Source organism: Aythya marila (assembly GCF_965140915.1).
Source record: "Aythya marila genome assembly, chromosome: Z".
Classification (NCBI taxonomy): domain Eukaryota; kingdom Metazoa; phylum Chordata; class Aves; order Anseriformes; family Anatidae; genus Aythya; species Aythya marila.
The window spans coordinates 69692336-69720321 of NC_139080.1; the positions used below are offsets into that span (position 1 = coordinate 69692336).

Consider the following 27986-nt stretch of genomic DNA (forward strand, 5'->3'; position numbering starts at 1 on the left):
CGTGTGGGAGCAGTGCTTGAAGAGCTGCTGCCTGTGGGCAGCCCCCGCAGGCTCAGTTCAGGAAGGACGGCATCCCTGGGAGGGACCCCAATGGGAGCAGGGGCAGAGAGGGACCAAGAAGGAGTGGTGGAGGCAAAGTGTCAGGGACTGACCGCAGCCCCCATTCCCCTGCACTGCTTGGGGGGAAGAGGAAGAGGATGGTGGATGGTGGGGAAGGTGTTTTTCATTTCCTTTTATTTTTTCTCACCGCTCTAGTCTGATAGTGATAGGCAATGCATTCTCTTGTTCTCCCCATCCTTACGCCAACCCCTGAGCCCTTTCCATCGCATTTTCTCCCCGTTTCCCTTTGAGGAGGCGGAGTGGGAGAGCGGCTGTGCCGGAGCCCAGGCCCGTCTCTCGGTGTCCCGGTGGGGCTGTTGGTGGCGATAGGAGGCTCGCGAAGCTGCGAGCCGCTGCCTGTGCCCGCTGGCGGCCAGAGGGCGGGCTGCGGATGGGGCCGCGATCTCCACTCCCCGCGGGGGCCGCTTTCGTTTTCCATTCCCCGCCGGGCCTCGCTGCTTTTCTGTGCCGAGCCGGGGGGGGGCCGGGCCGGGCCGGGCGGCGGCCGGCGGAGCCCAGCCATGACGGCGGAGGAGAAGCGGGGCCTGCAGTGCTACCGCCGCTACATCGAGCGGAGCCTCAACCCGGTCTACGTGCTGGGCAACATGACGGACTGGCTGCCCGACGGTGAGCCGCCCCCTCCCCACAGCCTCCCCAGGGCCTCTCAGCGCCCTGCCCGCGGCCGCGGGGCCCCGGGGTGTCCCCCGGGGGTGTCCCCGATTCCCCCCATGTCGGGTTGCAGGCCTGACGGGAGCGCTTCTCTGCGGCAGAGCTGCGGGAGAGGATCCGCAAGGAGGAGGAGAGGGGGGTGAGCGGCGCCGCCGCGCTCTTCCTGGACGCCGTGCTGCAGCTGGAGGCCCGGGGGTGGTTCCGAGGGATGCTGGACGCGATGCTGGCCGCAGGTGGGTGTGAGGGAAGGAGGAGGACCCCCGCCGGGGCACCCCCCCTTCAGGACACGGGGAGCCCCCCCGGGGAGCTGTGGCTGCTGGGTGTGTGAGGTCCCCGCAGGTGGCAGGAAAAAAAAAGATGGTGGAAGCGTAAAGTGGTCAGGGTTTGGCATCTCTGCTCTCCAGGAGTGGGTTCTGTCACAGGTTGCTGCTGGGGATTTGTTAGAAACCTCATCTCCACAGGTCTCATGAGAAAAGCCACTTCTGCTTTCACTTACTGCATCGATGGCTACGGTACCTCAGGGAGCAGTTGTTGCTGGCTTTCTTACCGCTTGGATGTTGTCCCGCCCTCCCTGTGAAGCAAATATTCATTCTAGGGCAACTTTTTCCCATGGTGTTATATTGTTGATCCCGGGATTCCAGAAAAATGCCCCCTTTAAACATTTTCATAGCATTTGGTTTGGTGTATGTCTGAAAACATCTGCCTACTGACCCCAAGTGCTATCCCCAAGTGCTGTTTACTCACTTTCATTTTGGGTTGCAACAGTTAACAGAGCTCTTTGGCCTTAAACTAGAAATGAGCATTACTCTTGTCCTTGGCAAATGAAGAGATAGGTGACAACCAGGTTAAAGACACCATGATGGTAAGTACCCACACTGCTCTCCCGCTCCTCCAAAAGACAAGAAAAAGCTATGGAAATTGTGCTGTGCTCCCACTGTCCCTCTGGGGTAACGTCCTGCTTTCCTTCTCTTCTGAACCAAGACAAATCATGCAAGTCGTGTATGTGGTATTCCCTGCTGTTTTCTGTCCCATTACATTGTTTTCAGCTGTTTGCTGACTAACTAGGCAGAAGTCGTCTGGCTAGTTCTCAGTCAGGGTTCTGAAATGAATGCATTACGGTAGGAAATACTAAATGAGGGTGGAGCCAAGGACAGGAATAAAACGTAGATGGTGAATAAAATCAAAGGGGTCCAAAGGCTCTCGTGATGCAGAGCAGTGTCTGTGCTCTGGAAAAATTATGTAGGAGTATTTGCAAAGACTGAATGGATCCGAGGATTGTAAGGACCAAAGGAAGTGGGTTGTAATGGCCACTTAAGGGAACGCACTCAGTGAGTGACCTTTTATAGCATTTTTGTCCTCCTTGCAAGTATTACTGCTCTTTTAGCAAAAGTCTTTTCTTATTTCATATTGTGGTTTAACCCGGGAGGCAGCTAAGCACCACACAGCCATTTGCTCATTCTCCCACTAACTCCCACTGGGATGGGGGAAGAGAATCAAAACAGGGTGAAAAAAAATCATGGGTTGAGTAAAAATAGTTTAATAGGACAGAAAATGAAGGGAAAACAATAACAATAGAATATAGAAAGCAAGTGATGCACAATGCAATTGCTTACCACCCACTGGCTAATGCCCAGACAGATCCCAAGTAGAGGCAGTGCCCCAAGCCAACTCCCCCAGTTTTACTGCTGACCATGACACCCCATGGCACGGGACATCCCTGTGGTCCATTTGGGCCAGCTGTCCTGGCTGTGTCCCCTCCCAGCTCCTGGTGCACCCTCAGCCTCCTTGCTGGTGGGGAAGCACCAGAAGTTGAAAGGTCCTTGGCTCTGTGCAAGCACTGCTCTGCAACAGCTGAAATATCCATGTGTTATCAAATTTTTCCCATCCTCAGTCCAACACACAGCACCATACCAGCCAGTAGGAAGAAAAGTAAATCTGTTCCAGCCAAAACCAGGACTTATATGAAGATGTGGTAATGTAAATAGTCACTGAATCCATAAAAATTGTTGTTGGCCTAGACTTTTGTCAGTCACAAGCCAAAACAATTTTGTTTCTCCAGAGTGGCTAAGAAAGTGTATTGCAGCTCACACATGGGTATTCTAGCCAGAAGTTGAATTAATAGTAACTCTTTGACCCATTTTTTCCTGAAGGTTACACAGGACTGGCAGAAGCAATTGAGAACTGGGACTTCAGCAAACTGGAAAAACTGGAGTTACACAGACAGCTGTTGAAGCGGATAGAGGCAACAATGTTAGAAGTCGACCCAGTAGCGCTCATTCCCTACATAAACACGTGCCTGATAGACAGGGAGTGCGAAGAGATCCAGCAGGTTTGGTTAATGGCAAAACCCCTGTATTTGCCTGGTGTTGCTGCTGTACAAATGTTCGGCATTGTCTGTGCCCAGCCACATACGTTTGCAGAGTCGATGCTCCAGAGAAGAGACCTCAGGGCTTCTGGAAGGTGCCATGTTGCGGTCAAATGGGTGTCTTGCTGTGCCTTGCAGTAGTCCCCTTTTTGGAGCATTCATGCTGCATTAAGCCTCCTAGAAATAGAGGTGGATGTAGGCAAAATGGCAATTGGATACCAGCTAAACTGATTCTTACTTGTAATGGGGTTTCAGATAGACTATTACCTGGACTGTGGAAAACCCTAGAAACTTTGTATGGCATTTTTAGTTTTGTCAGCACCCAAAGAGATGCCCATAGAGTAAAATAAACCTTCTGGTCCGAAGTCATTAGCTAAATGCAGTGTCACAGATGTTTTTAACACTTCTGGATGTGAAGCAATTTTACTGTTACCCAGCAATTTTACTGTTACCTCAGTGTCATTTCTGACTGATGGCTGATAACAATTAACACTAACCTGTGGTAGTTAATGAGTGATTGGTAATAATAAATTATTGATGCTAGGTGAAGGAGTCTGTAAGGTGTTCTTGCTCCTTGTGACTCCTGAGGAGGGTTGTTTGCAGCTATTTTATCTTAAAAGAGTTTTTTCTTTACAGAGATAACATTTAGGAAGGTTGCCTCTGACTAAATATCAGGCCTGCCACACAGTTTGCTTTATGGTGTTCTAAATATTTAAGCAAGTAATCTGTCTGTTGATGTAGTCCAGCTAATCTTAGTATACACCTAGGCAGGCAGAATTGCAGCAGTAGTAGGTAAATGACCACATTTTTTTGGAGACTTTTTTTTTCTTCTGTGGGAGGGAAATGTAATTTTCAACTGAACATGAAACAATATAAATCAATCAAAATGTCAGAGAATTGCTTTTGATTACTCACAAGCAACAGCAACTTCTGTTTGTTGTACATGCAGATTAGCGAAAACAGAAGCAAAGCAGCAGGCATAACTAAACTCATTGAATGTCTCTGTCGGTCGGATAAGGAGCACTGGCCAAAAAGCCTTCAGCTGGCACTAGATACCACAGGATATTACAGTGCAAGTGAACTGTGGGATATAAGAGAAGGTAAACTTCAAATTGTTTTTATGATGTTCTCTTTCTCTTCTTGTAACAAGACAGGTTGTTGGTTTTTTTTGTTTGTTTGTTTGTTTTTGTTTGTTTTGTTGTTTCTTCAGGAGAGTAAGACCAATTTAAAAGGATACCATCAGACTGCATTTCTCCTTAATGCTAAAAATGAAACAAAACAGAAAACCAGCAATATTCTTTCTTAAAAATTAAAATATCTCTTATATAAAATTAAATATATGTATTTCACTACTAAAACATTAAGCCAATTGGTTTTGGATAAATTGGTTTCTATTTCTTTATGTCTGTATTTGCTTTTTCCCAAACCATAAATGATTGTTTTATTTGTTAGACAAGCCACTCTTAAGTGGCTTTTTACATGAAAATATTCAGAATAAGAAATATTATTGCAGTAGTCAAATGTGTGTGTGTGTTATTTCTTATCTGGGGATTTAGTTTGATATGGTTAATCAAATTATGAACAAATTCAATATAAAATATATAAGAATAATACTTTCAAATATATAGATACTATTTTACATAGCTGATGGCTATATATATGATACGGATAACAACTATATTTTAAAAGTAAAAGTTCTCACTGTTCTGGGGCAGCATCTGCTTACATCTAGTTTAAAGCTGACTGAAGTGATATCGTACATGCTGGAAGTGCTTTAATGCTAGCAGTTAAGGAGGGTTACCAGTAGAATTTAATCCTGGGTAACATATGCTTTCAGGAGCTGGATTAGGGCACATTTGTGCTCTTTCCCCCTCTCCAAAAACAGTGCTTTGCCTTGGTGTGTTCTGTTCACAGTGAGACTCTTTGCAAAGCCTACTTAAATTTGTTTGAAAAGGTAAATATTTACAGGGCGAAAGAAAATTCTAGTGTCTTGATATCATCACGTAAGATAAAGTATACAGATATAAATAAAGTATATAGATACTTTATATATAGATAATATATATACTTTATATATAGATATATATATATACACATATATATGTATACATATATATACATATATATATGTATCTCTCTCTATATATACATATATATAGATACTATATAGATACTTTTAGATAGATAGATAGATACAAATAAAGTATATAGATAGTCCTACAGTTTCTAGGTCCTTCCAAAGAATAAGGGTAAAGGGAGAACAAAGTCTTGAATTTACAAAGCTTCTTTGGACTCCTACATGTGTTTAATTGTGGTTAATGTCCACATTAGATCAGTAATCTTGTCTCTACACGTCTATTCTCTCCCTTACTTTTTAAGGGGTACTTAAATATGCATTGAGTTTGTGGATTTCCTAAGACCAACACTGAATGCAATGCATTTTATGTAACAGGGAGCCTGGATGCAGCATCATTTAGTGTAGCTTTTCCATGCTAGTAACCATCTCTTTCACCTTTCCATCCCAGCAAATACAGCATTTTAAAATCAAAAGGGTAGTTAACATGACTTTTTTCTTTTGTCGTTGTACAGATAATGCCAAAGATGTTGACAGTGAAATGACAGATGCCTCTGAGGACTGCCTTGAAGCCAGTATGACGTATTCTGAAGAAGCAGAACCTGATGATAATCTCAGTGAAAATCTTGGTTCAGCTGCAGGTAAGACTTAGCAACAGTTTACAGTGGGGATTCTTCATTCCTTTAGACCCCTGGAGGAAGCAGATGTGATTTGCCACAAAGGACGGCACTGAAGATGTAGTACAAATCAATGACTTGATTTTGCTATCTCCTCTTTCAGTGTTTGAAGTATTGCATGTTGGACATTACATGTGTTAGAGGTTGCCCTCCATTTACCATATTTCCAATGCAGAGTTGTTCCATCAGCACATTATCAACGAAGTTTCCAACATCAGGCTGTTGTTATATCTCTTCTCTGATACAACCAATGCACACAAGACCTGATGTCAGCCAATTTCTGTAGCTGAAAGTGGCTGTGAAGGATCTGTACAGTTGCTGACATATTTCATATGTGAAATTTTGTCCCACCTGTGGATTCTACATACTGTTCTGTAATACAAGCCCTCTGGTAAGACTGTTATTTAAAAGTCTTTGAAGCAGAAGGCTGAAGGAATACAAGTTGAACTCAGTACACATATTTTTGGGAAAAATATGTCCATATGTTTTATTTCTGAGTTAAAGATGTCCAGTCAAGGTGAGAGTTGTCTTCCAAGATGCTGGAGTGACTTCATTTTTGGAAGCACAATCTGCAAACAATCTCGTAACAAAAGCCTACCATCAAAAGTACATACAATTCTTGTCTGATGCATGTGTCCTGTAAAAAGCATTTTCCACCAGAGAATGCCCTGTGTAGACTGCAAGGACACTAGCTCTATCATTTTGGATACTAAGCATGTGGGGGACAATACATTTTATCCATTTCTGTTGAAACACTCTTTGACAAATGATGCTTAATCCATGTTTTTGCAATCTTTCCTAGAAGGAATTGGCAAACCTCCACCTGCCTATGAAACAAAGAAGGCTCGGAGCTACCAGATTGAACTTGCACAGCCTGCTATCGATGGGAAAAATGCCTTAATATGTGCCCCTACTGGTAAGAAAATGCAAGTATTTTGGAAGAGAGTGCTGTGAAGGACAGAGGAGGGTAAAGACTGAGTCAGACTTTTCCAGCTGTTTATTTAAAAGCAGACATCCCTGCAAGAGTAGAGTCTTTGAGCAATTTGCCTTGCAACCCTTAGGAAAAACAGAATGAATTCCCATCAGACTCTTCGTCAGACTCTGTGCTTCGCTGCCTGCAGCACCAGACCACCACAGGGAACTTTTGCAGTAGCTCAGTACTGAATTGATAGTGAAGATCAGCAGCAAAAGAGAGATCACTCAGCTCTTTCTCCCCACCGTATTTTCTCTGCTGCTAGCCTGATTCTCCCCAGATGCTGCAGAAGCAGGTGGGGTAGCGGCAGCAGAGCGAAGAAGAGCTCAGGTGCTCCACACACTGAGCCTGAATGCTAGTGGGGAAGAGAGAAATCTGAGAGACGCAAGGCTACAACGGGAAGAACTGAGGCTGAAAACACTGGTACCTGTGCCATGGCCTGGCCTCATGTGGTAGCGCACACCAGGAACAGAAATACACTTAGTGACTTCAAACAGAACGAATAACACTGCAGACAGCTTTTCACCTGGTGTCTGCAGACTGAGACTGCAGGAGAGAAAGGGATGACCACCTAGCTGAAAAGACAGCCTCCAAAGGGCAGCATAGCACTCTCCTTGTTCCTCTGCACAACACTGGAAAAAAGTAGAGGTGAACCAGAATAAGTGAATGTAAAAAAATCAGAAATTGTCCATTACTAACAACAAAATATGTTAGAGAATATGCATGTTCTTTCATGAAGCAGATGCTGCTGCCACCCATGCCCTCTGTACTCCATTATTTTCCATGTAATCATTTCTGGGGTACGTGGAGATGCCATATTATGAACTCAGCTTTGTGCATTGTGGAACAGAGCTGTGTAACTTGTCTGGGACCTGCAACAGAGATGTGCAGGCCCTGGTCCTGCACCAAGAGCATCTGGCAGTATTACAGTCCCTTTGCCAGCTCCCTGTTGCTCAAGGGCCAGATGACAAGCACAGGGGACAGGCCCCTGCTTACAAGCATGACCTTTCACTCTAGTGCCTTACTCATCATGTTCTTCATTTAAAGGATCTGGAAAAACTTTCGTCTCAATTCTGATTTGCGAACACCATTTCCAAAACATGCCTGCAGGACGAAAGGCGAAAGTTGTCTTTCTTGCAACTAAAGTCCCAGTGTATGAACAGCAGAAAAATGTCTTCAAGCACCATTTTGAAAGACAAGGGTAAGTGTAATTCTGCCTCCACAGAAGATAAGCTATACTCTCAGTCAGCTGCAGCTCAGGCAAAATTTAATGGTTTAACTGCTGACAGGAATGTTTCTCACTAATGTGAGATGGTTTGTGGTAAGAATGACAAGTCAACATGCTAAGTGCTGTGAAAAGAGCGTGGTGCCTCAGCTCTGGTGAGTTCACACACTGGCTGTACTGCATCTGTGGCAATAGCCAAAGCATACCTGTGCTTGCCTCTGGAGAAGGGCTGACGTGTCTTTTCCCTGGAGGCTCCTTGCAGCTCTGCTCCCAAGGACAAGGCACTTGGAAGCACCAGAGTTGGGATGCATCTTGTTCTCAAATAGTAGCATCTCCTTCTTTTCCAAAAGAAAGGATCCTAACTTGTTCAACCTTTCAACCTTTCTTCAGATGGCAGTCAACCTCTCAGATGGAACTGAAAATTTCCTAGGGGAGTATTGATACCCTGCAGCTTCTGATTTTGAACAAATATATAGGAATTCCTATAGCAATGGGAAAAGGAGGCTGCTGGACAGAAAACAGTCATGTTCTACCAGCTGTACACAGAAAACAGGTGAAGGGCAGGTTCTGCAAATACAACTTGACTGTGAACTGACAGGTGAAGCTTAAATGGACAAAGTCACCACCCCTCAAATCTAATATATTTCATTTAATGGGAGATGAAAATCCAGCTTTTTACTCTCAGCACTTGTTTTTCTCAGTTTCTGCAGGTCAGACTATAGGTTCCAACATTTTTAATTTAGTTACTTCCCTCTAGGGCTTGCTGAAAATTAACCCTTCTAGCTGTTTGTTTGTTTGTTTTTCTTTGCAGAACATCCTCTTTTCATACATTATCTTTTATTTCTTCTTAGATATTCTGTTCAAGGAATTAGTGGTGAAAATTTTTCAAATGTCTCTGTCGAAAAAGTTATAGAGGATAGTGACATCATTGTAGTGACACCCCAGATCCTGGTGAATAGCTTCGAGGACGGGTCCCTTACCTCGCTCTCCATTTTCACTCTGATGATATTCGATGAGTGCCACAACACTACAGGCAACCACCCTTACAACGTGTTAATGACCAGGTATCTGGAGCAGAAATTTAACTCCTCTGCAAGTCAACTGCCACAGGTAAGGCTCAGCCTGGCAGTGGTGGAAACTTTAATGAGAAACATATTGCAGTGTGGTCAGCAAAGCCTGAAGTTTTGCCTTCTGTGTTAGTCTAGTTCAAACTCCCACTTATCAATGGCTGCAAATGAAAATGCTAGCACCTGCAACTCCTCTCTTTCTTCAGCTACCTCCAAACTATTTTCCCCAGTTGCATCTTCCCTTCAGCTGCCAAGAAACTGCTGTAAAGACACTTCCTCGGAGTGGGTGTGGAGGACAGCTCTGGGTGTGGATTTGCTGTTTCTGTGTGTGATGAGCACAGGCAAATGCAGCTGTTGATGGATTAAATTAGCTGGATAATTTATTTGCAGTTTAAATACAGAAGGCTTGACCAACATGGAGAAGGCATGAGTGGGGTCAAGGTCTGACTCTCAAGAATAAGTCCTGGCACTTAGGACTTCAGGCACTTCAGCTGCTTGCTTTGTTTCCTTGTTTTTGAAGACAGTGACCATTCGTTGGTTGGTAACTGCACCTCCAGTCTTTTTTTACTTGTGACAAAGGACCAACACTGCTATTCACGTGTGTGTGTGTGTGTGTGTGTTCAGATTTTAGGTTTGACTGCTTCTGTTGGAGTTGGTAATGCCAAGAACATTGAGGAAACAATAGAGCACATCTGTAGTCTCTGCTCCTACCTTGACATACAGGCCATATCCACTGTCAGAGAGAACATACAAGAACTGCAAAGGTTCATGAACAAGCCAGAAATAGGTAAATGTTTCCTTTTCATTTTCCTCTGAGATGCAAAGCACCACCAATAACTCAGCTATCTGACCCACTTTTGTCAGGTGAAGTTAAGAGCTTATAAGTCAGCTGGAGCTTTGCTTCCTGATAGCTTGAAAGAGGTCTGAGCATGCACTTAAGCATTGCCCTGCAGTAAGACAATGCCAGTTTGGGCACCGATTGCATCCAGTTTTAGGGCTCATTCATGTGACCAGGCAAAAAACAATGTAGCCAGCACCACAAGAGCCAGCACAAGCATCCCTGAACCTGCAGAAAAAGCAGACCATACCATGTAGACTTAGCTTCATCAGCTGCAAGTCATCATCTGTACTAGATGACGTTGCTGTGTCACATACTGCAAACAGAGCTCCCATCAGACAACCTCAGGGTCAACACAGCCATGCCACCACTTTGCTGAGATTAATGTGTTGAGAGATGAAAGGTAGAGAAATGAGGTGGATGATGTTGTGTCTTTTTTTTTTTTTTTTTTTTTTTTGTCCCTCCTAGGAAATACTTAAATTTCTCCTGGCTCTTCCCATGAAGAGCCATGTGGTCATATCATCATTCCAGAAGGGGATGGTACTGAAAACAGCAGGAAAAAACAAATTTTCTCTTTGCTGAGCTGCAGTGTCTGGTATTCATTTAGCAAGGCAGAAAAGTCAGTTCAGTTCTGCCAGTGAAGACTGGGAACTGTTTCTGCACAAACATAATGCTTACTAACAATAAACATCATTATGATAGCACAGAGCATTGTATGTAGTGTTCTTCCAGATGAGGATTTGTTCTGTGCTGCCCAGGAAAACATTCGACTTACTGAAGCCACTGACCACTCACTTCTGCTTTTTGTCTTTAGATGTCAGATTGGTTAAGAGACGAGTTCACAATCCCTTTGCAGTTATTATCTCAAATCTGATGTCCGAGACAGAGGCACTGATGAGGACGATTTACTCAGTGGGTAAGGCACTATAACATGCCTATAACTGGGATTCTGTCATCGATTACATCAGTGTAAATCCTCATGGCTGCTACAACAGTCACTTATCTTCCTCTGACTTTCTCCTCCTTCCTTTTTACTTGTCTCTAACCAGTATTACCTACATGAGAGATCACAGGTAGAAGAGTCACATACTGTCCTGTTACTTGTGATTAATTTTGTAACCTTGAATATTTTTGCTTGGATTTCAACCTGTGTTTCTAGAAGCTAAGAATGGTGTGTTTTTGACACTGTCACATCAGCTTGAATTGGAAACAAAGCTACCAAAAGGCTTGCTTTCAAAATGTGGTGAGCTGGATTTCGTTGATGAGAGATAGTTGGAAGTTCTCACTCAAGCATTTCTCCAGATGATTCATTCCTAGCTGTCTCCGTCAATGGAAGTGAGAAGGGACTCAGCCTCTGTGTTACTCTGACTGCTCTAAGTTCTTCCTCTTCGTGAAAGTTTTCTCTCTCTTCTGCTGCACTGAGACTTCTTCACACAGTATCTCTGGTCTCTCTGAGTTGCACACAGAGTTCTTTGTAGGGGTACCCTGACCACCTTTTCTGGTCAGCCTTTTGTTCTCACATTTTTGGCTGCATTTTCCCCTGTTTCCTTTGTTTACCAAGCCTCTGTTATTTCCTGATGAAAGCATTTAAGATAATTTTGCAGAAGAGGATCTGTGGAACAGAAACACCATCAGAGAGAGGATACAGCTGCCAAAGAAAGGAGACATTTGTCTGCAGGATCCCAGCTTCATGAGCTGCCAGAGATGTGCAGGTTTGCAGAGAAGCAGATGCACAGTTGTGAGAAGAAACAATGGGTGGCATTGTCAGGAGACTGAATTGTGCAGCCCTGCAGAAATGACATTGATCCTGTCTGCTTTTGCAGGGTTCCTAAGTGGTGTCCAGTAAATGGTCTTATATACAGTTTGAGAGCTACAGCGCAAAGTGGACACCCCTGAAGAGTTATGCTCAGGATCTGCCTTGGTCTATCGAGTCCGTCTCTGAATTAAAGGATTTTGTCTGCACTTAGACTGGCCTTTGCAAACTGAATAGGGTGCCTTGAGCCTGTCTTCCTTGTTTCCGTATTTTCCTAATTACTTTTCCCCCACTTTCCAGATATTGGAGAATGAACTGTACTCCATGGCTGGAAGGGAGAATTAGAAAGCAAAACAAGGCAATAAAAAACAAAGAATAATTTTTGTTTTCAAATTGCACAACAAAATTTCCAAGCTGTACAGCAAATTAAGTAAACATTTCTGAAGCTTATCTCCCTGTCACAGTTCCTCTTGCATAAAATGTCATTGCCTTCCCTTCTGTGGACCCTCAGAGTACTGATATTTATGAAGTTCTCAGAGTATGGACAAAACAAAGAGGTACTAGCTAGTTCTGCCTCCAGAACAGCCCTTTGGGTAATAGACCTTTAAGTACCATGGACCGTGTAACAGATGATTACTGAACTATTGAGTAGCTGGTAATCCAAGGAACAATGCATTTACAGTGTCTTGAATACTGTGGGATTCTTACAGGAAAAGAGAACTCCAACTTTATTGGTAAAAGCCTTACAAATGTTTGTATCTACATAGATCCTCAACTGAATTGTACCAGGTTAATTCTAGCCTAATCTCTGAGTGTAACTTGAAACGCACAGAATAAAGAAGACAGTTCCAGGCTCTTCTCAGATGGTTCCTAGAGACAGAACAAGAGGCAGTGGGCACAAACAGAAACCCAGGAAATCCCCCTTTAGCATCAGGAAGAACTTCTTTGCTGTGAAGGTGGTCAAGCACTGGAACAGGTTACCCAGAGAAGCTGTGACATCACCATCCTTGGAAATACTCAAAATTGATTTGGACGTGGTCCTGAGAAATCTGCTCTAAGTGACCCTGCTTTGAGCAGGTATTTGGCCTAAAGATCACCAGAGGTGCTTGCAGCCTCAGCAGTTCAGTGATTGTATCTTACGGTGCTTTTCTGTTTAGGCTTTTTAGACCTAAATTCATTGAAAGTGCATTGTCTTCTGGCCAACTGTTCTGTTTATTTGTGATGATGAACAAGGCAAACAAATGATTGTTTCCTCCCTTTTTCTAGATACTGTCTCCCAAAACAGCAAGAAAGATTTTGGAACACAGAACTATGAACACTGGATAGTTGTCACTCAGAGGAAATGCAGACTGCTGCAGCTAGAAGACAAAGAGGAGGAGAGCAGGATATGTAGAGCCCTTTTCATTTGCACTGAACACCTGCGGGTAAGTGTATATCTTCTGTTCTTCCATACAGAGATACTGCCCTCCTGTTCCTCCTGATAATGGTATGTGCATGGAGGAGCAGGTTTTTAACCTAATAATCTTTTTTGAAACAGGCTAAAGCATGCATCCTCTAGGAACTGTGTCTTAAGGTACTCACTAAGCGTAGTATAACACAGAGGAGCCTTTGTAACATTTGTGTTGCCATGCAAATGGAAGAACAACACAATTCTGTAATATGTAATCTACCTAAATAACATTTGCATTCATCCTTTGTCCCATGGAAAGTGAAGCTTCAGTGTGTGTGTCTTTTTCTGTGGTCAGAAATACAATGATGCCCTCATCATCAGTGAAGATGCCCGCATCATAGATGCTTTATCCTACCTGACCGAGTTTTTCACAAATGTCAAGAATGGACCATACACAGAATTAGAGCAGCACCTGACAGCCAAATTTCAAGGTATTTCACACAGTCACCTCTGACAACTGCAGGAAGGAAAAGGGCTTCTGGTAGGGTAATTCAAGTTGTTTTTTCAGAATAGCTGTAATTCTTTTTTTTTTTTTTTTTTCCCTAGAATTTTTGTACTTTTCCTGTGTATTTTGTACTATTCCTGTGGGCACAAAGGTAGTACTAGGGTTTGTTGGGGGGGGGGGGGTCCTCACTTTCTGGGATTACAATCTCTACCACAGGAGCTAAGGAAGCAATGGTAGTTTTAAGTAAATGCTGTAGTAGGTTCTTAAGTGCCAGCCTTTGAGATAAGGCCGTGGTATCCTTTGAGGGATGCTTCACAAGCAGATGGACAGATAGGTGCTGGCAGCTTTAGATAAGGCAACATACACTGATCACAGCACTGCCTAGCCTCCCCCTGCCCAGTGCTCCTGGACAAGCCATGAGCTCCTGGCAAACAGCAGGCAGACCTCTACACCTCTTTTACTGAAATTTGGAGGCTGAGCAGTTGTCTAGCTTCTGGGTTCACAACAGTGTGCTGTAAACCTGGCTGTGACGTGGTGTGTTGCAGTGCTGACTGCAGTTTTACATCACTGGGGTGTCTGCCCTTTAGTGCCAGTTGTTTCTGAAGAAATGGAAACCAAGTTTGTTCTGATTAGAACTGATCCTGTAGTTTGCTACAAAATGTATTCTGAAATGAGATTCAAAAATTGTTTTCTGAGGGTTTTGTTACATTTAATCAATAGCTTTTTTTCTTTGCATCTGAAAGAATACAAGTAAAAATAGAAGCTAAAGAGAATACGGGTGGCATTTGAAAGTAGGTTGAGGTGAGAATTCTGTTTCCTGCATTAAAGAAAGCGATTTAGTTCTTTTTGAATAAAATGCTATTTTCTTCCAGAGAAAGAACCAGAACTGATTGCCCTTTCAAAAGACGAAACAAATGAGAATCCTAAACTGGAAGAGCTTGCCTGCATCCTGGATGATGCATACCGCTATAACCCACAGACTCGCACTCTTCTCTTTGCTAAGACAAGAGCCTTAGTATCTGTAAGACATCTCTTTTTAAAGCTCCTACAATGGGAAATGATAAAATGTAATGCCTCATCTATTTTCCTTTCCATTTAGATCTGGAAATGTAAAAATATGCATGTCTTCCTAAGCAAATATTTATCTTTCTATACCATCCTAAGCAGTGGTGCTCTGAAGCAGGGTGAGGTTATTATTTTTCCTAAAAGCTACAAGATAAGGGATGTTGTTCTTCATCATTTCTGCTTGTTACAGGTTGTAGTTGATCATTAAGCTGTCAGTTTTTTACTTTAGGTACAAAGTCAGTTTTAGCTAGTTGTTTTACAAGATTTTTGGCCTTGGTACAGCAGTGTTATCAACTAGCAACTCTGCTCTTTTACTGACTGTGCACATCAAGAGGTATTCTTAGGTGTCCTGGAGGATTCCTGTAGGCCCAAAGGAGGTCTGTGCCCTAGCATGTGTTCTTGATCAAGGAAAAGGGAAGACTTTGTGGAACAGATTTTCTCTGGACCCTTCTGATGCACTGATCTATTCTATATTTGCCTGGGATCAAAGATCTAGGTTGGGTGATCTTTTTTCACTATTCCACTACATTGTTCCCAGAAAACAAAATCATTCTTGAAGTAACTGTGCTGCTAATCATTAGCTTCAGTAGCTCCTAGACATTTGCTGCAATGTGTCATAATCTCTGGCTACTGTAAACAGACTTATCGGCTGAGTGTCCCAATCTCCATTTCATCCTTGCATATAGACTTGCTGGATGAATTACAAAACAGAAAAAAAAAAAAAAAAAAAAGTTAAATGCAAGGTAAGGTCCAGACTAACAACACCAAGCATCTCCTGGCAGCTTTCTGTGATATTTGCAAAAGCCTACTTTAGTCTGGCTGAAATTCGTTCTTACATAAGGACAGTTTGAAGATGCTACTTTCACTGTGCAGTGGAAAAGTGCAGTTTGTAAGTAGTGCTTCATTTCCTTTGGATCCCAGAGCTCTAGTATTCAGTGATCTACTGGCTTACAGGAGAACATTAAAAAAATAAAGGAATGCATACTATTTAGCAGTGAAAGGCTACCTGCACTTTAGCCAGCCTTTATGTTGGGAGGGTTAAAAGAGAGGAAACCAGCTGTGACGTGATCAGATCTGGCATCAGGGCTGCAATAGTGATTGTGTTCCCTCACCTACTTGTAGAATTTCCCTGCTGAAATATGGCTTTACCTTATTTTCTGCCTTTTGTTCTCAGAAGCATTAATTGCCTAGGCAAGGACAGGGAGGTTCTGCATAGCTGTCCCAAACTGGCATTTCATCTGGATGGCGATCTAACTCCCTGGTTTGCTTTCCAGGCTTTGAAGAAGTGTATGGAGGAAAACCCTATCCTTAGCTACATAAAGCCAGGTGTTCTGATGGGACGCGGAAGAAGAGATCAAACAACAGGTATGCAGGTCTGCTCTGTGGAATACCAGTCTCCAGACATGCTCTGGCTACAGAGCTAAAATTGTTTTACTGCTCCTGTGTTCCTAACCAGCAGAAGATCATTTATGCTATGATTTCTTCAGTATCTAGAAGACTTTTAATCAATTCTGTGTAGATGCTGGCTTTTTCCATCTAGGATCTTTGGTTAAAGCAGCAGTTAGAAACATCTGTGGCCCTTTCCTTTTGGATTCTTTTGCTAGTTCAAATGAAATTCACAAATTGTTTTCCTTGTGATTACTTCTCATGATATTTTCCCTGTTCTTTTACAGTCTCCTGTCTAATTTTGTATTTGGTGGTACAAAGACATTTTATGATGGAGTGGAAGCAGCACCCAAAATGAATCACAGAATCACAGTACATGAAGTACAAATGGCTTAAATTAAGAATTAGATTGGTCTTAAAATAAGTAATCTGCATGGGTTTCATTAACTAAGATCAGTTAGGTGCTGTGTGTGTGGTGCTTTTTCCCAGGATGACAATTATTGTGGCACATCAACATATTTGCTGTTCAGTGGGTATTGTGTGCAGCCAGTGGGGTATGCTAACCTAAAGTATTTTTCCATATCAAAAAGATGTACTAATTTCCACGTACCACTTCAGCAACAGCAAATACAGGTAGCTTGCTCAAGAAACCTTTTGGTGTTTTTTCCTGACTCAGTTTCTTGGTACTGTAGGTATGACCCTCCTAAGCCAGAAGGGTGTGCTGGATGCGTTCAAAACCAGCAAGGACAACAGGCTGCTCATTGCTACATCTGTTGCTGATGAAGGCATTGATATTGTCCAGTGCAACCTTGTTGTGCTCTATGAATACTCCGGTAACGTGACCAAAATGATCCAAGTCAGAGGTATGGAAATTCAGAGCTATTACTTTGCTTTATTTACTCTTTTGGCCTAGAAATTGACTTAAAAGTGCTACTAAATGGCACTTCAGAAATAATATAGCAATATGTGCATTGCTTACTGTTGTTCCTTTGTGCCTTTTGAGTACAGTCAGATAAATGATGGGACTGGATGTAACAAATTTGTTCACAGAACAGAGTCCTTAATGTTGTGTGGCTTTTCTTTTGCCATGTGAATTAACCATGGTACACATGGCTATTGAGCTATTGAAGAGCAAACCTCAAGTGAATAATCAAATATACAAACAAAAGTATGGTTACAAAAACTGTAGCCAAAAAGAGTGTGAATTGTAGTGATTGTGATAATTTACAAAGGACTGCTGTAATCAAGTTTCATGTGTTGCCTTTTCTCCCAAAGACCTTCCCCTACTCAGTGGCCAATTACCAACACAGGTACTCCCTTTGTGCCCACTGATAATTCACCAAGCACTAGGTCACTGCATAACAGACCTCTAATATTCAAGAGCAAAAAAAAGCTTCTGTCTTGGCTTGCTTGGAGTCTAAGACTTCAGTCTCAAACCTAGGTGATTTTATTATATGGCCACTAGAGGGGAAAAAAGAGCCACACTAAATACTGCTTCTACTTGACATTCCCAGATGTCCTAAACCTGCCTCCGTCTTTCAGGGATTCACCTGCAATATTTTATCATATCACCTGAGTAATTAAGTTCACAATCTGATGAGATGTGATCTCTTTTGCACTCAGATCTCTGCTTTCAGAGCTTGTGTGCTGTGATTTTTGAGTTTTGTCCTATAAAGAAATAATAGTCCTTGTTTTGGCTTATGGCTGAAAGAGTAGTGTTAGTTCATAATATGCCATTGAAGATACAAAGAAAATAAGCTACGTAACTTTTTACGCCGCATAAAGTCATGACTTTGGAGGGGATTGGAGCTCAAAAATAAATGAGGACACTTGTTCTAAGTGCAGTATTTCTGAACTGGTATGAAATCCATGTTTGCCTGTGTCACAGCAGCAAAAAGGAGACAAGCAGTAGGCACCAACAGATTGAAGAGACAGCACTTGCTTTTTATTGACAGCAATGTATTTCCAGTTCTTCATTGCTGGTTTGTTTTACTTTGCTGTTGGTTGTCATTGTTTTGTTTTGTGATATTTTTTTTTATTTATTTATCTGTTTATTTTGATAGACACCAATTAGCAGAGGAAAAAAATAGTAAGAACTTTTCTGCTCTACCCTGTTTTTTCCAAAGAAGGCTGCAAGATGCTGTACAGTAAATGAAGCGTGTCAAGCATGCCTGAGCTTAACTGAGGCAGGCCATAGAAGCAGGCAATACAGCAGAGGCTGGGAGATAGGCATGAAGATGCCTAGAAGGGTACAAATTATTTGTTCTGCTTTATGATCAGGGAAGAAACAGATGAGAGAATGCTGTTCAGGAAACAGTGCTATATAAATTTGAAGACAAGTACAGGAAACATGAGCAGCCACACGGAAAGTCCTTAATGCCCTTTTATGGCATAGCTACTAGTTTTGCACATTGTGTTAAGAGTAACTAATGAGGATGAAAGTGTTGCTGTATAGGTCGTGGAAGGGCAGCAGGCAGCAAGTGCATCCTTGTGACAAGCAAAACAGAAGTGGTTGAGAATGAAAAATGCAACCGTTATAAGGAAGAAATGATGAATAAAGCTGTTGAAGAGATCCAGAAATGGGATGAAGAAACATTTGCAAAAAAGGTTTGTTATATTTTTGTCCTAAAATCTACACGTACAGTGTGTATTTTCCTTCATCTACCACAGCTTTATTACATGATAATGTGAGGAAAGTGTGCTCTGTGCTTGGTTTCAGACAGAGGCTGGACCAGCAGAGAAGGGATAGTGTATACCACTAGCTAGCAAAATGTCATCTGGGTTGGAACTGCAGAAGCCTTAAAAGTTGAGGTAGAATTTATTAATTTCTCAGCTTAAAAAATTAAATATAAACTATTTTGTCTACTAGAAGAAAAATATTTTATCTGTTTGGGACTGTGGATGGGCAGATGGGATTACTTAAACTGTGCAGCTGGTGGTAATATGTCCATCCATATCCATGTCCAGAAGCACTTTTCCTTAACAGCAGGCCACTACAAGTGTTTTCCTAAGTTATTTGCTGTAATGCCTAAGGTTTATCGATTTCAAGAAACCATTGACCAGGATATTAACAGGATGATGTTTGGGTTTGTGCATGCTGTTCTGCTGGTGACCTTTTCAGTACTGCCTACAATACTGTTCATCTTTGCCACGAGCAATATTTGACAGAAAACAAGCGTTATAGGAACAATCAGCATGCATACAGTGTTTTACATTAACTGTGCTGTGAACCACGCACTTGCAGATCAGAAAACATTATGAGGGGCAGAGGAAGAAGTGTCAGGAACCCTTGGATCTGAGGTGACATGTAAAGATGTGTATTGGGCTAAGCCAGTTGTGATGGACAGGTGGGGATCCTCCTAGACCTTAGTAACAAGTGTCCCAGGGAGGGCAGGAGGAAGCCAGTCACAGTCACTGCAAGTAAAAATGCTTTGTACACAGTTCTGCCACATCCCTGTGGATTTGCAGTTTGCCCTGTTTCCATGTGAGCTTTCATAGTCTGAGTTGTAACAAGGGGTGTCCAAGGCCCTGTAGCCATTGCAGAGCTTCTTCTCCCACCTGAGGCCTCACTGGAGGCCCTTCTGGAGCCTTCTTTCCAAACCAGGGACTGCCCAGAGCAGCAGTGCTGTTTCTGCTGTAGGGAGTCTCGCATGACTTAAATTTTATGAGGACTTTAACAGTGTTATGACCAAAAGGGCCATGTGCTCAGGTGGGAGAGCAATGGCATGAACACTGCCCATCCTGAAGACTCATTCTGGCATTGGTTGCCTAATCTGACATACATACCATGTTCTTTCTGGGCTAGAACAGGGCATGGTTTGTTTCCTCATAAGTAATGGGTCCCCAGACATTACCTACCAAGAGAACTTAGCCATCTTGAGTTGTGTTCAGACATTGGTGCTCCTCTGAATTTTGCGATGCCTTTTATGATCTTGATTTGTATTTATCTATTAATTTTAAAGATACATAATCTGCAAATGAAGGAAAGGGTGTTACGAGATTCCAGGAGGAAAGAAATAAAACCTAAAGTAGTGGAAGGCCAGAAGAACCTCCTGTGTGGAAAATGCAAAGCATATGCCTGCAGTACAGATGACATCAGAATTATAAAGGTATGCCTCTGTATGGAAATCTGCATCCATGAACTCCAGGGAAGTCAGCATTTTTGGACCAATAGCATTGGTTTTCTGTGTGGAAAGTAAGCTATTTTGTGCCAACTGGGGAAGACAAGAAATATTGGTATATCAGTAAGCCCCAGGACCAGTCGTAACAGCTTCTGTAGCGTATTATGGTGGCAGCTGATGATGTACAAGGTGTGCAAATATGTGATATGACAGAAATCAGTTCAGGATTCCTGAATTCCCTTCTGACAAAATCCTTGTATTTTTGCAGGAAACCATGTGACGTTTAATAATGTAACTTCTTAGTGTAACTGCTGGATATTTACTTTCCCTATTAATGTAAGCTTCTCCTGGACCTCTTCCTGCAGCTGACATTTCTCTCACTATTTCTGCTGAGTGAAAATTATCAGCACAAAGTACTGAGATCCACTCACACCTTGGTTTATGGTCCACTTTTGTGTATTGAAAGGCAAGGCAAACCAGGGTTTTGCAAGGGGAGTCCTGCAATCCTTCAGTATTTTGTTGTTTTCCACTCTTTATAGGTAGCTCACATTGTTTCTGTGTATCTCATGAGGACATTTTTGTTGTACTTCTGAACTTGAAGAATCTGTGTAGGCCTAGGAAGCCAATACTCTGCACATGGGGTGCGGTAATCGTGAGAGAGCCTTATCTGGATATTCTGAGCCTTTCCTGCTTTTTTTTTTTTTAAGATCCTTCTCTTTAATTTGTGCTGTTCTGACAAGCACAGATGTGATAAGGTGCTTCAAGCCACAGCTGAGCATTATGATTACTTGCTTCCAGGCACTCTCCTTTTTAATCAAGAAAACTTTTTTGTTTTTACCAGCTGTTTTTGGACTATTGATGGAAGTTCACTATTCCTCTGCCCTGGTGAAGTCAATAGACAGGGGTTTGAAATAGCTCAGCCTTACAAAAAAAAAAAAAAAAAAGTTTCATTTCTTTGCCAAATAACAAGATGCGTCTAACATGCAACTCTGTTACTTTTTTCTTTTTTTTTCCCTGTGGTGTTGGGTTATCACCAATACCTGTGCAAATTTTGAGAGCTCAGAAAACAGATTTTTTGCTTAGTGTCATGCAAATGACCCCCAACATTTTAAATAATCCCTCTAAACTCAGTTCTGACAACTTACAAGCCTAAATAGATTTAACAGAAATTGCATTTCCAGAAGGGATTGAGAGTTTTCAGATTCCACCTTAAGTTCTGTATATGCTTTCATATTGCTTTTTTTTGAAACAAACTTTGATAATACGTTACAAACAAGTGTAAATAACTGTAACCTCTATAATTTGTTAGTGTGGCTTTTGCTACCTCTGCAAATTATTTGCATCATAACTCACAGAAAACTGTGGGAAGCAGGAGTCTCTCAGGTCATCTGTTGTTCAGATGGCTTTCAGTTTTATGCACAAGGCTCAAATAACAGCAGTCGTGGTTTTGAGAGAAGCTAAGTTAAATGTGTATATGCTGGTGATATGTAAGAGTTCTGGTTTTGATAGTCCCAGCCCTGCTCCTTTCTGGTACCTGGTATTTAATGAAAATATAACAAACTATTAAAAAAAAAAAAAAAAAAAAAGGCAAAGAGGGGCTGGAAGGTGAGACTTGCAAGTATTGAGAAGCCCTTTACGACTGAAATGATATTTGTGAGGGGAAGGGAAATGTCAGGAAGTATGACAAAAGGTGTTTCTACAATTAACCATTTTTGGCACGTGCGTTGTTTCAGGACTCTCATCACATTGTCCTAGGAGAAGCATTCAAGGAGCGTTATATAACAAAGCCTCATAAGAAACCAATGCAGTTTGATGGTTTTGAGAAAAAAAGCAAGATGTATTGCCGAAATAATAATTGCCAGCATGACTGGGGAATCACAGTGAAGTACCTGACATTTGACAATCTACCAGTGATCAAAATCAAAAGCTTCGTAATGGAGAGTACTGCAACTGGAACACAAATGGACTTTCAGAAATGGAAAAGCATTAATTCTTCTTTGAAGAATTTTGATGTTGAAGAAATGTCCAACTTGTACCCACCATTTTAGTGCATCTATTACTCTCCTACACTAATGTGAAAAAGGAAATGATCTCCTATTTCCTTGTATAAAAAATACTTGTTCTTTATACTGTGTGTGTGCTAGGTACCTCAATGGCATCTGTCTAGATAACAAAAGGCTGGTATGGCCACCAAAAAAAAAAAACACACAAAAGCTATCTTATTAAGTGTTTCACCAGAACTTATGAAGTAAGTATGGACCAACATATGCCTAAGTATCTAGATCTTAATCTTTACTGATTTTATTAAAATAGTAGCATTTTTCTATCATGGCATATTTGTCAGCTTGCTACAGCTGAAGTTGCAGAATGGATACCTTTCTATGTGTTGCTTACCTTAATGAGCTGCAAGGGAGACAAGACAGTGCTGTCTAAGATAGGTGACGGCTTAATTTAGATGGTGATTACCCTGATGTTTTGCCTCAGGGGTTGGTATTTGAAGTCTCTCACAATGTTGATATTGATTCTATAGGTGCCCTGTCAGCTGAGTTGGAATCAGAACTGAGTTTAAACATTAGAGTGTTTAAATCCCTTCCCCTCACCTAGATCCCAGACTTCTCTAAGAAAAAACCAGAAGTTGCTACAGATGCAATTATGAAAGGTGATGTTAAAACTGTAAATTATAAAGCACTTGATTCTACGTGATACCTTCAAAGAGCATAATCTTCAAAGTTTTTGGAACTAAGATGAAATGTAGTTTACTTTCTACATTTAGTAGTGCAGTAAGATACTAACGTAGAAGAGTTATGCATTTAATTATACACTTGCACTCTTAAGCAGAAAGCACCTCAAATGATAAGCTAAGAGTGGAAAATGTTTTGTAAACTACTTAATTCCTAGTCAGGGAGACTTGGGATGGTCTTTTAAACGTTGTCACGGGGCATTAAAAGCAAAAATCTTTTAAAGTGATGCTTCATGTTCTATCTTGGTCCATGCCTTTTCTTGTGAAAGCTCTATAGCACCATACATAATGCCTGCACTTCAGTCCTACAATGATTTATTCTGGATATAGCTTTTACCCAGTAAATGTCCTGTTCGTATAGCTGCTTCTAAAAGGAAACATGGAACAATGAATAAAGATGATTTATTATTGGATATGCCACCCCTCCAAAAATACTAGAAACAAAGAACTGGAAGAAGGCTGGCCCTTGAGAGTATCTGATTTTATTTTTTTATTGAACCCAGAATTACATATTTATTACCAAAAAACATTCAAGATTATGACCACGTTAACAGCTCTCAAGATGTTCTACAGAATGGTTCAGGGTAGAAGGAATTCTGTGGGCCATCTAGTCCTCTGCTTAAGCAGGGACAGCTAGAGCAGACCACATTCACATGGCTTTTGAATACCACCAAGGATGGAGTATCCACAGCCTCTTGGGGCAACCTGTGACAGTACCCAGTCATCCTCACAGTGAGAAAGTGTTTCCAGACATTCAGAGGGAACATCCTGTTTCCTTTGGTGGCCCATTGCATCTTGTCCTGTTGCTGCACACACTGAAAAGAGCTTGGGTCCGCCTTCTTCACGCCTTCCCCTTGGGTATTTGTACACACAAATAGCCAAGGTGCCCCTAAGCCTCCTCTTCTCTAGGCTAAACAGTCCCAGCTCTTTCACCCTTCCCTTCTACCAGGGAGTCCAGAACTGGACATAGTACCCCAGAGGTGACCTCAGCAGTGCTGTTTGTTATAATCAAGCAACATTTGGCTATTGCAGGCACAGTGCACTCTCTACCCTCCGTCTAAGACTCTTGCTTTCTTTCAGAACTAATTTCACTGTTTTTTTCCTCAGATACAGTTGGAGCTAAGTGCACTGAAAATACAACAGGAGGGTATAATATTTTTTCCACTGTGTTGTTTTAGCAGTTGGTCTAAATACAGTTAAGAGTAAGTGCTTTATTAACCCTGTTTATCTCTGAGTTATCTGTTATCTGTTCATAAACAAATACATGTTTTGGGGATTGGGCAGCCACTGCCTTCAACAAATGTATTACTGTAATCACTGGTTGGTAACTACCATAAAATTGCTGACATTAATCTTGAAAGCGTGGTAAATTGTCTTCTTGATAACAAAACAGGGAAATAAACCAGCGCTATTCTGCTGGGTTACAGAAGACTGCCAGTACCAGACAGCATCTGCATTCATTCTATCTCCTGTAGATTATTCAAAGAAACAAGTAAGAACTAAAATATGAGAATGTAAGATCAGTAGAATCTTGCTCCTACAATGACAGTAGAGCTTAAGCTCAAAGCTTTGTTCTGTGTCTCAGCACTGAGGATAACATGAAACAATACACCAAGCTCCTTTAAAATAAGTTTTATTTTATCCATTAGAAATATTATCCCCAATAGGTCCACCTTTTCACAAAGGCTTAGGTTTTAAAAGGAACAGAGTTCACATTTTTTTTTTTAAATTAATAAACAGCTAAATAATTAATTTCAGTATTAGATTCAGATTCTGGTCAACTGAATAAGAAAGCGAGTCAATATCAGGTAATCAGGAAAGAATAAAAATTAATTGTATATTGTCAGTTAGTTTTTGGACCACTGATATGAGCAGAGAACTGAACTTCAGAGTCAAAGTAAATGGACGAAATATATAAAATCAGCACATTATCTCCAACAGATCCACAGATTCCATCAGTATTTTAATGACTTTTGCACAGTATTCTAAGGTAAGTCAAGCCAACCACCATACAAAAGTAATAAAAGGTTGTTTTCTTTAACTGGTAAGACTTAAACTGGTGTCCAGTTTCCTGATACACAGAATCATTCAGCATTGTGAACAAGCCTTTCAAAAAGCTTGTTAAAAAAAACAAACAAACAAACAAGCAACACTGTTCATTTTATGGTTCACACTTTTAAATTCACGATAACTACATGGTTTTATTGCGTTCACCAGAAGCAGGCTTTACCTGGACGGCTTCGCTTAATGCTTTTGATTAGGATGCCATTTTACGAATCATGTAGTTCAGAATGCCACCGTTGTGGAAGTAAGTGAGCTCCACGTCAGTGTCAAACCTCATGATGGCGTGAAAGGTTTTCCCAGTATCCAGCTGTTGGGGTCAAAGAGAGTCATTCAAGCAGCAGAACTTTCCACGTTACAGGACATAATAATAAGATAGAGGATATTATGACAGTTTTGCAGTCAAAAGAAAAAACTGTGATAGAAAGCCAAAGTGAAGAGGGACTAGATGTAAGATTGTTTTTTTTTAGGACAAGTTGCCACACTATACCACAGCCAGATGCTTCAGAGGAAGTTTGTTTGAAACAAACCAAACTCTTTGCATTGCATTTACTGCCTCTCTTAGATTTATTGTTGATTTCAAGCCTAGAGGCATGAAAGCTGATCACCCTTTCTATATGGTCATTTTCCTGGCTACGGTACAACAGCAATACTAATTTCATTAGCTTTCTATCGAGCTTAGCATGGGAATAAGAAAAGCACAAAGATGAGTGCAAGAAGTGAATAAAACTACTTCAGTTTTAATGAAAACTCATTTAGTTTCTTCCAGATAAGCTGATGAATTCATTGGGATCAAGGCTTTTCCATTTCAGGACAGTTAATGAGATATACATGTAAACAACTTTTGTAGACTACTCCAGACTACTTGCTATAGACTACTTTGTGCTGATTGAAACAGTTTGGTCATACTGCTTTTAACTCCCATCATAACAAATCTCTCTTAGAATGACTGTTTTCATCCCCTCTGCCTTTGTCTTGATTCTCTTCCCTTACTAAAAAGAGAGAAGCTTACTGGAAGGCATGTTGTTTGAAGAGACAGTTACTTTGGTTGAAATCATAGTGCTGTAGAACACTCAGCCCTTAGGCATTTCATACCTTGATCTGGATGTTCATCTGCGGTTTTAGTTTTTCAGGAATTATAATTGTATAACGCTCCCTTCCCGTGAGTCCTAAAGTCGCCGCATCTTCTCCAGGTAAATACTGCAGAGGAATCACTCCCATCCCTACTAGGTTACTCCGGTGAATTCTCTCATAGCTTTCAGCAAGCACAGCCTTGACACCCTGGGAAGTACACAAAATGCATATTTATCTGCATGGTTCAAGATAGTTTTTCTGTGCTCAAAGGAAGGCAACTGGTATGTTTGAGTTCCCATCCTTTCATTTACCAGCTACTGTTAGAGGCAATAAGTCTGTCCAACAGCAGACTCTAGAATGAATTGCTTATATGTCAATTTCCAAACATATTTAAAAGAAAGATTGTCAAAAAATTACAGGCACTTTTTCTGAAATCCTGTGTACCTCTTTAATGTGTTTTATGTAGAGCACCTGTAGTCATTTCACTAGGTCTTGTTAATTCAATGTTGTCCTCCTACAGTACATGTTCCAGGTTGCAGTGTTACTGATTTCTACATTTTTGCATGTTAATACAGTTAAGACAAAAATTCACTACTGAAGGAAGGCGAAAAATAAAAAATTAGACAAACATAATCTTAAACACTAACTGTCCTAAAGCCTTGTATAATAATATACAAAACTATTGCATTCAAAAATCTCACACTGCGAAAACCTGAATCAGAGTTCGGAGAGGCTGCTGAATGGTACAGGACAGGACAGAGAAAACAGATACTCCACTGTACCTGAGTATTATAATCTTATCACAATATTGGTAAGTATTCCTGCAACCTGCGTGTTGAAGCAATGCTAAATTTCATGCTCACTAATACTACTCTTCACTTATACTTTTTATCTTCCCTGGTAAGCAAGCTGAAAAAAGCACCTGGAAGCAGACCCAAGGTGTACTGGGTTGCATGATGCAACAGTAAAGAAAAATGGGCTTTCTGGCTAGATGAAGATCAGTCAAGATTTCCTGCCTGAATGGGCTCTATGATTATTTAAATCGCTTTGCAACTCTGCTGTGGCTCTTGGACACGTATATTTCAAACTAACTTTTACTATCAAGCTACCCAGGATACTGGTTATAAGCTACTCTTCACAAAAGATTAATTAACTTCCAAATATTGTCCTTCTCCTAGTTTACTGTAGTTACTCACCAAGAGGAATGGTCCTTTGGCTGCCCAGTCTCTGGAACTTCCTGCACCATACTCCTTCCCAGCCAGCACAATCAGAGGATGGCCAGCCTGCTTGTATCTTTCTGCAGCATCAAACACATCCAGCTGGAATGAAAATACCAAACACTTTATATACTTTTTCTGGGTAGAAATACAGTTCTGGGGACACGAGGAAAACATGTTATCACATAAAGAGCTGAAGCCCACACTTTCTGCCGAGCTGCATGTTAAGGATGTTTGTTACACAGCACTATGTGACTTCTAGCTTGAACTCATTCCTACCACACACCTGCACATTTTACTGTCACTTCTACAATGGTTATTCTCTCCACTGATAAGCATGATAGCACCTCATTATGTAGGTATGTGTGACCTGCTGCCCTAAGTCAATACATCTCCATTCCCCTCATTAGCTTTACTTAAAAGGCACTTAACTAAATGACTTAAACTGTAAGGAGGAAAGCTAGTGTTAATTCAGCCATCAGTGAGCTTCATCTTAAAGCAGCATGTATTACTTACCGTTTCCCCCGAAGGGAAATGGATAGTTTGAGGTCCCTGTTTATCAATAAATTTGTTCACCAGACGAATGTTTGCAAAGGTTCCTCTAGCCATGACAGCATCATTCCCTCTGCGGGAGCCATAAGAATTGAACTCTCGAGGAGTCAAGCTATTAACGGAAAAGAGAAAAAT

The 27986-nt window shown here is 41.4% G+C and overlaps 2 protein-coding genes across 5 annotated transcripts in view; one reads left to right on the top strand and one right to left on the bottom strand.

Moving 5' to 3' along the window:
- Window positions 1-503: 503 nt before the first annotated feature.
- On the top strand, window positions 504-24416 carry RIGI (RNA sensor RIG-I). Of its 2 annotated transcripts, none has more exons than XM_082783275.1 (18): window positions 504-726; window positions 870-1001; window positions 2919-3097; window positions 4083-4233; window positions 5723-5848; window positions 6687-6800; window positions 7905-8058; window positions 8934-9192; window positions 9774-9936; window positions 10802-10903; window positions 13007-13164; window positions 13486-13621; window positions 14508-14656; window positions 15975-16065; window positions 16779-16949; window positions 18542-18693; window positions 20049-20195; window positions 21941-24416. In XM_082783275.1, exons 1-18 carry the CDS (start codon window positions 621-623, stop codon window positions 22253-22255), a joined length of 2805 nt encoding a protein of 934 aa, XP_082639401.1. In that variant the 5' UTR covers window positions 504-620; the 3' UTR covers window positions 22256-24416. The 2 variants fall into 2 exon arrangements, with proteins under 2 accessions (XP_082639401.1, XP_082639402.1); XM_082783276.1 differs by having other exon boundaries at window positions 6690-6800.
- A 475-nt stretch (window positions 24417-24891) lies between these two features.
- Window positions 24892-27986, bottom strand: part of ACO1 (aconitase 1) — a 340782-nt gene continuing 337687 nt past the window's right edge. For all 3 annotated transcript variants that reach the window (XM_082783279.1, XM_082783278.1, XM_082783280.1), the window contains exons 18-21: window positions 27816-27963; window positions 27279-27401; window positions 26104-26289; window positions 24892-25318 (exon numbers count right to left, since the gene is read on the bottom strand). In XM_082783279.1, coding sequence (XP_082639405.1) covers window positions 25205-25318; window positions 26104-26289; window positions 27279-27401; window positions 27816-27963 — 571 coding nt within the window. In that variant the 3' untranslated portion in view covers window positions 24892-25204. The remainder of the gene's footprint in view (window positions 25319-26103; window positions 26290-27278; window positions 27402-27815; window positions 27964-27986) is intronic.

Excerpts from the sequence above, each read along its gene's own strand:
- RIGI (XM_082783275.1), top strand. The coding sequence starts at position 621 with ATGACGGCGGAGGAGAAGCGGGGCCTGCAGTGCTACCGCCGCTACATC. Across the intron at positions 6,801-7,904 it reads CTTAATATGTGCCCCTACTG|GATCTGGAAAAACTTTCGTC; the intron begins GTAAGAAAATGC and ends CTTCATTTAAAG. Across the intron at positions 16,950-18,541 it reads CAAAATGATCCAAGTCAGAG|GTCGTGGAAGGGCAGCAGGC; the intron begins GTATGGAAATTC and ends GTTGCTGTATAG.